At 33.1% G+C, this 10,332-nt stretch overlaps 1 protein-coding gene across 1 annotated transcript; it reads left to right on the top strand.

The window, feature by feature from the left end:
- The first annotated feature begins 363 nt into the window (after nt 1–363).
- LOC111430637 (vesicle transport protein SFT2B-like) lies at nt 364–4,399 on the top strand. Its single transcript, XM_023066964.1, has 7 exons — nt 364–715; nt 868–1,103; nt 1,228–1,281; nt 3,105–3,178; nt 3,445–3,562; nt 3,848–3,906; nt 4,076–4,399. Exons 2-7 carry the CDS (start codon nt 999–1,001, stop codon nt 4,152–4,154), a joined length of 489 nt encoding a protein of 162 aa, XP_022922732.1. The 5' UTR covers nt 364–715; nt 868–998; the 3' UTR covers nt 4,155–4,399.
- The last annotated feature ends 5,933 nt before the right edge of the window (nt 4,400–10,332 follow it).

Here is a 10,332-nt window from a genome sequence, read left to right on the forward strand (position 1 = left end):
TACTGCATGGGAATAGAACATGATTCCTCAAAATTTTAGGTTTTAAAAAAGCATTACAAGGTGAGGATGAGTATAATTTGCTTCTGCTTTTTGTAATCTGTATTCATTCAACTAGCATTCAGTAGAGAGAAATTCAGATAGAAGTTAGTAGAGAAATACATGAGATTCTTACATCAATCCCTGGAGTTGCAGATCAGTATATGTCGCCACTTGATAACTCCTTAATGAGAGATTACAGGGTTCACCATGAGAATTGTTCTCATGATCATCTGATTCAGTCTATCATGAAATGCACTAAAAACGTTGGTTCCTGAAGTTGTTTGCCCTCCAAGTGCCGCAATCTCATCTTTCCTGGCACTATCCTTGTCTTCATGAATCTCTACCTGCACAAAAAGCAACGATAACATAAGGGGACCAGCAAGAAGGTGGCTCTGCACACAGAAGCAGGCTCATTTTGGAGCTCCTTCACTATAAGCCGCTCGAGTCGCACTACCTTCTCGTGTGACGCGCGGATCACCTCTAGCAGCGTAGACAACATGTTAACCCACCCACCTCACTCCCTCGCTATCAGCTCCAGCTTCAACTTCTGTTGCTTGCAGGCGCAGCTTCGCATCGGAGTTTGTATTATACATAATTCCTCCGAAAGAAGGCCCCTTCAGATTTCGCTGTTTCATTCTGGGGCTCTTTCTTTAAATTCTTCCGACGTCCCCTTCGGGTTATTATTTAGTTCATTTTCATAATTTTAGTTTAAATTATTATTCTTTCACATTTTCATAATTTTGTGTGGATGATAATAACTAAAAACACATTTAAAATAATTTCCTTTACAATAACTTGCTTTTATTGGGTGATTTGTGTGGCGCCAAGTGGGTCTAGTTTATCGACGATCAATCGCCGTCCCACAAGTCAAACTATTTACACCTCAGAGGGGAGGTCCGGCGTCGTCACCCACCTTTGAAGACCACGTGAGGTCACCCATTTCTGGATTTTTTTCCAAAATGTGGAGGAATTCCAGCCGAGACGTATTTGTCGACGACGAAGAGTGTGGTCAGAGCTTGTTGGATGAAGATTCAGAAGATCTATGCTCCCTAACTCCTGTACAGGTACTTCAAACAACCACCACAGAGCTCCGCTTGTGGAAAGTCTTATGGCTTTTGCTCTAGTTTTTCTTTTTGTTTTTTTTCTTTTTGTTCGGTTTTCATACTGTTTTGGTCTTTTGCTGATCAGAGACTTTACGGTTTTGGAGGCTGCTTGATCGGGGGCGTGGTTTTCATGATTTTGGTATGAACGAACATTTAACCTACCTCTACATCTAATGCAATTTCATATGTGTTTATGTGATATGCATCTTCTGTATATGGGGAACTTTGATGACAATTTTAGATTTGAGCCTCAAGTTACGATCTGGGTAGGATTGGTAACGGGAGGTTTTCTTTATTTCCATTATTATTTTGGAATTTAATAGGATTTATATTATCTAACTATCCACCGGTTGGTCCTTGAGGCTTCCAGAATAAATTGGAAAACACAACAAAGAAGGAAGCCGGGATTGAATTTGGATAGAAAGCTGAGGAATTTCCTTTAAGAAGGGAATACTAAAGAAAAATTAAGTCGCCAGGTCAATTGGGAGATTGTTTCTACCAATCGAAAATGGGGGACTCTTGATTGGGTTTAAGGAAGAAAGTAGGACAATAAATATCAAAAGGATATGGCGACTTTTACCAACTCTGATGAATCGATGGGAGAGTAAGTGGATGTTTTACAAGTAAGGGGGATTGGGTGCTACTGCTATCAAAGTCCATGGTCTAATATTACAAAACTGAGATGATTTATTGAGGCATTCACTAGCATTGATTTGGCAAATTTAAGGAAAACCTTGTTTTAGAGAGACTACTGGGTAGAGTAGTATCTCTGTTGGCAAGATTTTTAAGGTTGTTTATAGCTTCACCATATAGAAAAGGATCATATCAAATGGATATGGCGGCTTTCTGACTTTGATGAATCGTGGAATGGGATTCTATCCAGTACATAAGGGAGAATACCAAGGATGTTTTATAAGTAGGGAGCGTTGGGGACTACTGTTATCAAAGTCCATGGTCCAATATTACAAAACTGAGATGATTTATAGAGGATTAGCTGGCATTGAGGTGGCAAATTGAAGGAGAACCTTATTCTATAGAGTCCGCTGGGTAGGGGAGTCATCTCTGTTGGCAAGATTTTTAAGGTATTTGTAGCTTCACCAGATAGAAAATGACAATAAGTAAAGCTTGGGAGGATGTTCTTTGAACATGACAACCACTAAGGACATAACTGATCCGGAAATGGGTATTGAGAAAGGAGTTGTCTACAGCAATCTAGAAGGAAAGAATCCCTAAAGAAGTCAACTTCTTTATGTGGACATTATGGCATGATGGTATAAATTCAGGGGAGGGATTCATAGGAGATATATGATTTAAAAATCCAGTTAGTTTGTCCTTTGTAAGCTGTGTTGCGAATCTCATCTCAATAAAATGCAGTGCACCTAGGTTCTTGACAAGTCACTCAAAGAGGATATTATCCAATTGTTATCGAGCTGCAGAATTGAGAAGAAAGCTAAAACCATATGGGTTAATGCAGTGAAGGCATTCTCCTGGGGTACTAGTGAATGCAGGAGTCACAAACGATAATTTTGTTCATTATTGGATTATCACAATCAGTAAACAATGGGACAATTCGAGGGTTAAAGCTAATTCTCAATAGTATAGTAAATTGCAGGCGATTGACACTCTTAGATTGTGGGATGGAGTTGACAAAGCTTATTGGTCTCTAGAAAATTCTGGAATTTTTCTTCTCGCTCAACCTTTATTAAGTCAACCAAAACTAGTCAAATCTAAGAGTGTTAGAAACCAATATAGTAAATTGCAGGCGATTGACATTCTGGAGTTTTTTTCTTCATCAGTGAATTTTTTATTTTTTACTTTTTTTTAATCTCGCGTTCTTTTCTATTTTTATGATTCTAGATGAACATAGCCCAGCTTCGTTGACTTCTATTTTGCTCGTTATCTGAAATCGTGTTTATTAAGTGAGACATTTGATGCGTTTGCTACATTTTCTTCTTTCTGCAGTCATTGCTTGTTTTTGCTAAGCCACTCAAATTTGCTGTCCTATTTACATTTGGCAATGTTTTAGCCGTCGGAAGGTACAACCAATTAAATTGTTGTTACATTCTACATGTGTCGGCAATTAAGAATTATTATTTGGAGGCGCACTTTTGTTCACTTCCACGGCATTCTGGCTTGCATCTAATACTTCTTGTTATCTTCGATCTCATATTCTTTCAAGAAGAAGCTTATTTGTGTACAAACAAAAGGAAGATAATCGAGGGGGGAAACTTTTAATGTACTTTCAATATGTTGTTCCTTTTCATTGAGGTGTTGATATTCTAAATTGCATCTTATTTGGCAGCACAGCTTTCCTCTTTGGACCTGGGCAACAAATAAGACTGATGTTTGATTCTGTCCGTATTTATGCGACAGCTATTTACCTGGGATGTGTTGTTCTATCTCTTATATGTGCTCTCGGGGTACGTAACGATTCTGACTATATGACATTAGAAGGGAAAACAGACTTAAATTACTAAGGCATTGAGATATTCAATGAACACTCTTCAATTTATCTGTGGAACACAGTACTAATGGCGTTTCCAATTAGGTCCCTCTTCATCTGTTCCACAAGGTTTCCAAATACAGTTCTAGCATTGTTTTTCTTTAGCAAATAAAGCATGTATCGGCCTGGGATGGAATTCTGCAAACAGTTAATGCCTCATATTTAGTTTTTTAAATGAGTTTCCTTGCTATTCATTTTTCAGATCCACAATAAGATCTTGACAGTGATTGCAATGATAAGTGAGATATGTGCACTCATATGGTACGTTTACCTTTATCATTGGCATTCCTCCATTCGATTCAAATTTCATTTAAAACTAGAGGATGAAAACTTTCCCACTGGATGAAAATGTGTTCAATTATATCTTGCGAGACCTATCTTGAATCGAAACTAGATTCGGCCATGACTTCCTCGGTTTATTATGTTCCAGGTATACTTTGAGCTATATTCCTTTTGCCCGGAGGATGGTCTCTGAAATGATGAAACGATTTTGTGACACAGAACTATAGACAATGAAAGTTGCGGTGATGATTGATGATTCGATGTCTTCAAGATCTGGGACTGCCTTTTGTCTTCATTGTTTTTACATTTTAGTGAGCACAAGATCAGTTGGAGATTTGTTTTTTTTTTTGGTTGGAGTTGATTTGTCCACGAACACGTATAATCCAACGCCAGTTCAATGCTTGTGCTAAATTTCTAAATATAACATCATTCTTTTCTCCAAATGAACTTAAGGTACTTCTCTCTTTTTATATCTCAATTGGAAGTATTTTCCAGGTAAAACAAAGTCAGAACGTTTAGAATGGAAGTAGGGAGCCCAATCGTCATGCAATATGCTTCAGCTTATTATCTGTTGAAGCCATTAAACCACAGATCCAAATCAGCAAAACTGAGTCATTCTCCAGGTTAGCATCAACATGTACTTTTTCTAAAGATGTTGATTTGACCCTTTACATGAAATTTCTACATTATTCCATGTTCAACTACCTCTTAATACTAAATTCAAAATGCTGAAGTCTTAGGCTAAAATATTTTTGTTCTTTTATACACATTCTTAACATTCAAAACCACAGACAACCAACATCAACGGGCAAGGAAAAGGGAAAAAAACAAGGGTAGAAATAAACAGGTTTGTTAGAAAGCCTGTCTTTCCTTTCCTGAATGTCTTGCCATCTAGCATACCTTTCAGTCAGACACATACACGTAATGATATTTCATTTAGGTTAACTGCTGGGCTGCAAACCCATAAAAATCAACAGCAAAGGAAATCAGATCAGAGCTTCGAGGTTTTGGCTATATTTTAATGGCCACTTGCCAATTAGGTTCTGAAAGTGAAATCCAGAGGTATCATGCTTGTGTGATCTGTTACGACTGAAGAATTTATTAAATATTTGTATATGACCCAAACCTTACATCATAACACCATGTGGAAAACTTTTCCGCCTACCTACCCATGTGGGGGATTTTTCCTTCTTCAACTACCAAACCTTTCTCTTCCAAGTTGATGAAACTGTCTTTTTAATTATTGGCATAAACTCACTACATTCAAGGTAACACATGTCTGCTATACTATGCATATGGCCCATGTTACACATGCATTTTACCACAATGCCCTTCTCTGATAATGATGTAGGCTCTAATGCTTTAACCTTTAGTGGAGCTTGTTCTGTGGGAAATCTGATTGTGTCTTTTGAATCTTTTGGAGTATATGAAGCTTCTGCGAGGTTGGGGGAGGAGCAGGGGCATGGGAATCAATTGTTTGACCTGTGATTACAAAAAAGTTGGATGCTTTTTTTGCGTTTTGGACAGAAAGTGGCCATTATATTAATGGTTGGGCTATCAGTGTCTAAACGTGAAAAACAAATGCACTAGGTAGAAAGAATCTCTTTGGTTTTGGTGGGGAGGGAGTGGATCTGCCTCCACTCTCTTTGAATCTTTTAGATTAATATATACATACAACAACTGAAAAGGGGTTTTGATTTGAAACCCAGATCATTTGTTAAGCCTCAAGATTTTGAACAATCTTGGCTGTTTGAGGAACAGAAAAAAACAATGAAGTGAGCTCATCCCATTAATTCTGTTTGATAGGAACACAATATATATGTAGTGGCAAAGAAACTGTGTGATAGAGAAGAAGATAAGTTTAAAGATAATTGGATGAGTGGCTGTGGTTGCAAAACTTGAAAAATAGACGGTGCAACCAATACTGGAGATGTGGTACCTTTCTTTCTCCTTCCTTTTCTTTGTCTTTGCCTCTTGTTGCCCTCCACTTTTTGGTGTTTGTCCACCTGATGAATGCATGTGCTCTGTTTGGCTGTTCTCTTTTTCTGGAAGCACTTGTTTTCTTTTCTCTTTTTCCAGTTTTATGGAAACTGAAACATCAAATTGTTATTAATAAACACACACATGAGTTACTACATTCTATCGAAGTTTCATTAACCTATATAAATCATTGACTAGATTGAAGGATTAAAGGCTAATCTTTATACCTCTCTCATAGGGAGATTTATACAAATATCTCTCTTCCTCACTCACTTGTCAAAGATTACAAATTTCACTTTCAATCTCATTCACTTTAGATATAGATATTATGTTGCCCTCTTTGGATTTTTCTTTTCAGACTTTTCCTTAAGACTTTAAAACTTGTCTGCTGGCGAAACGTTTCCACACCCGGTACCCGGTGTTTTGTTTTCATCCCAACCAACGTAGGACATCACATATATTCATTTTAAAAGGTTTAAAAGTTATATACATATATTTGAATGCTGTGTTTATTTCTCTAAAATCATGATTACCCATTTTTAAATAATTGAAAATGGCACCACCGGATTGACTATTTTCGTCCGCCTGACCTTTGGAATCTTGAAGGAGTAAGGACCATTCAAACGCCCTACTTGCTTCACTTCATGTTTTATATATATATAAAAATGTTTGACCAAGTTCAGTACTTGGAACCTACAAAATATAATGCACATATTATTTAACCTTGGTCATTAACTAATTTTTAAAAAATAATTCCATTAAAAAATGGTGTACGTAGCTTACCTTTAACTAAATGATATAAATGGTTATTTTAATCTTAATAAATACTTAAGCATATAAGACAAAAAAAAAAAAATTAAAAATTAAGAATTCCTCATCTTCAAAGTCTGCTAGATACTCTCAATAATTGCCTTTTCATTGCTTAATTTAAGCATAATAAAACATAGCAATTAATGTATTTGCATTAACGATAAAAAAAAATTTAAATATTATAAACAAAGCTCTTAACCGCTAGCTTATATTACCTTTATTCAATTAATAAAGTTTTAATTGAAATATTTTTTAAAATGTGGAGCACACGACCCCTCGTCCACCACTCATTCAAATATAATATAATCATAGACTGCGCCCTTTTCGGTTGTTTAATTTAATTTAATTAAAATTAACAAATATTTTATTCCTATTTATTATTTAATAATCGCGTATATAAAGAAGCCGCTCCATTTAAACCAACCCAAAGTTTTGTTAATTCATTTTTAATTTATTGATATAAATACAGTTAGGTTGTTGTTATTGTTCCTTGAATAAAGTGAAACCATTAATAACTACGGTGTTTTCCATGTTCCTCTTGTTTTTGTTATATTTTCCCACTTTATATTATATGATTCCAATGTTAACTTTAATATAATATATGGTTTGCCCAGCTTGCAATCACCATTTCTATTAGCTTAAGGTTTCTGAGTTCTTCACTTCTACGACATCAAACATCTATTTAAAAAATTACGTTTTAATTACGCTATAACATAAAAGTAATTTATAGATTACATCAAAATAGATGAGATTATTTTTGTATAATTATAGAAAAATAAACTAAAAGAATAACATTTATTTTCTTGATCTGTCATCACCTCTCATGTATTTTTCATAATAGCAACAGAGATAAAATTCTATTCAAAATGTATTTCTCTTCTCTATTTACAGTGGTTTCTTGATCATATTCTCACACGCAATTTTCTTAAAGTAGTGAATAAATAAAGCATATTACTTATATTAGAATATATACCATTTTGACTGTTACTATTTTTTAAAATATACTTTAAATTATACGGATATATTTCCTTATAGTAAATTTTTGGTCTAAGGAGTTAAGAATCCATAATTTTCATTCGTCATAAAATGAGGGAATTAAAACTATACAAATTTCTATAATTTAATTTTTAAAAAAACAAAGCTAAAAATATGGAAAGAAAATAAAAATAATAAAGTTAATAAAATTATTTTCTGATGATTCACGTGGGTTGGAGTAATTAATATAGATCATACGCTATTTCTAAAAAAAAGGTTAATTATATAGAAGGAAGAAACGCATTAAAAAACTTGGGTTGGAAATTATTAAAATATTGTTTAATAATTTTATCAACTATAACTCACTTTGTTTTAGAAATTCTAGAACTAAATTCATGGTTAAATATTGTATTTATACAAATATTAGTTAATGGCACGTGAAATTATGCCGACAATTTTATGAGATTAATTATTTATATATTCGATAAATTATTTATATATTCGATTAATTATTTATATATTCGATTAATTATTTATATATTCAATAAAGTAGCAATGGTTTATTATGCTCATTATTTCACCACTTACTATTATTGAGACTATCTGCTATTGTCTTTTCTTTATTTAACGTTACATCCAATAATAAAACTCTAACAACTGTACTATTAACGTGGATGGATTTAAAACCATATAGTTGAGGAGAATTTGTTTACGAATTTTGTTGTTTAATTCCCACAAATGGGAATAAGACTAACGTTCTTTCAAATCATTATGAGATTCCCATTTATTTTTCTTCCATTTGGGTACCTAATAAACAATAGTTTCCATCAGATTCTTAATTATGATTTTCATTTTATATTTAGATTTGCGTCCATTTTAAACTAAAGTTTGGATTCGCAACCTTCTTTTGTCTCCAATAAAATAATATTGGTTTTAATTAATTTCACACAGGAAAGAAAAAAACAAACAATTCTTTGTATTCGAGTCTAGGGGGAGAGGGACTCAATTTCTTTTATGTATTATATTTATATTGTCTTTCATTTAAAAATTTTAAATAATATAATAATGGATGATTCAGTGTGCGCAGTTCCACACGTTCTTTTTTTTTTTTTAATTTATTTGTTAATTGAATTTTTAGAGTATAGTTTGTTTGATTTGTTACCTAACCTACAAAACTCGTATTCAAGTAAAATTTAATAAATATTAAAGAAGTAGAAAATAGTTTTTAGCGAATCAAAAAATATTCTTAGCATTAATTAAAAGAAATTAAAAAAGTACTAAAAATACTTTTTAAAAATGGGAAACATTGTCTCTCATATTTTCCTTTAAAAAAGTGTGATTCTTTTACATTTCAATATTCATCTAATTAACCCTTTAAATCTGAAGCAATATACTTTCCAGGAGAAAAAGAAATAGTAAAATAATTAATAAAAATAAAGTATGCGATGTCGTTTAGTTACATGTTGCGCTATGTCCAGAGGATGAAAACGACGACGTACTGCTGTTTGCAATTACCGGACCACAAAAGGACAAAACTAGAGGAGAGAAGTTCCAGTCCACTTCGCCCACAGCTATAACTCCCACGTGGTTACCGACGAATGGCCTTTTGTCCGGACCAGTGTGGAATTGGTGGGCCACGCCGTAGCCTATCGAAACCTACCACCCTCTCATTTATATGGTTAAATGAGTAATTTTAAAAATAACCGTGTTTTCTTTTCCTTTTTTGCTTTCAACTTTTTTCCCCCTTTTTAATCTATTTGAAATTTGATTTTCATTTTATCATATTGATTTTCTTTTTCACCTTTTATTTATTTTAGATTTTAGAATAAAATTGTTTCATTTCCAACCACCTCCGTTGAGAAATCAAGCTCAGGGCGTACTTTTCCAAGCCATGCTTAATAATTTTTTCAACCAAAAAGGGTCCCATTTGGTAGCCCTATTTTCACGTCTCATTAAAGTTACATCTTTATTATTTAAATCTCATAATACATCAAACTCACATCCCATCTCAATTTTATTATTTTTTCCATTTGAAAATTAATTTGACCTACCTCATATTACCAAATATTTATCAAAATTACATTTCTCTATACTTTCATAACTTTCCATCCATTTACTTTTATTTCTACCGATTATTAGTCAAGCTTCTATCATTTCATCAACTTTTTTGACTTGAAATTATGATTTTAGCCGCAGACATTTTTGAAAAATAGTTGACGAGATGTCTCTTGCACTTTTGTTGGTAAAGCTCATTTATTTTGAAAAGATGAAACATAATATATAATAATTTAAATGAAAAAAAAAAGAATAGATTATAAATCTTCTTAATACTAATCTATATCTTATCTATTAAATTATAAACAAAATTCTTTGAATTTTTCATTTTTTGGATGAATAATATTACTGAAATATTGTTATTGCAGAACATATCATAAATAATTTTGGATGAATAATATAAGCCATAACAGATAAGCTTCCTCTCTTTTATTATTAAAAAAAAAATATCCGGACATCTATGTTATTGATAACAGAGAGCGCTTATAACTTTATTTGCAACAAAAGTGGCTCTTTGCTTCTTCTTCTTCTTCTTCTTCTTTTTTTTTTTTTTTTTTTTTTTTTTTTTTTTTTTTTTTTTTTTTT

The sequence above is a fragment of the Cucurbita moschata genome, unplaced genomic scaffold (genome assembly GCF_002738365.1).
Source record: "Cucurbita moschata cultivar Rifu unplaced genomic scaffold, Cmos_1.0 Cmo_Scf00034, whole genome shotgun sequence".
Lineage (NCBI taxonomy): Eukaryota > Viridiplantae > Streptophyta > Magnoliopsida > Cucurbitales > Cucurbitaceae > Cucurbita > Cucurbita moschata.

Coding starts and splice junctions, on each gene's coding strand:
- LOC111430637 (XM_023066964.1), top strand. CDS start 999: ATGTGGAGGAATTCCAGCCGAGACGTATTTGTCGACGACGAAGAGTGT. Junction 1,104..1,227: donor GCTCCCTAACTCCTGTACAG/GTACTTCAAACA, acceptor TTTGCTGATCAG/AGACTTTACGGTTTTGGAGG. Junction 3,907..4,075: donor GAGATATGTGCACTCATATG/GTACGTTTACCT, acceptor ATTATGTTCCAG/GTATACTTTGAGCTATATTC.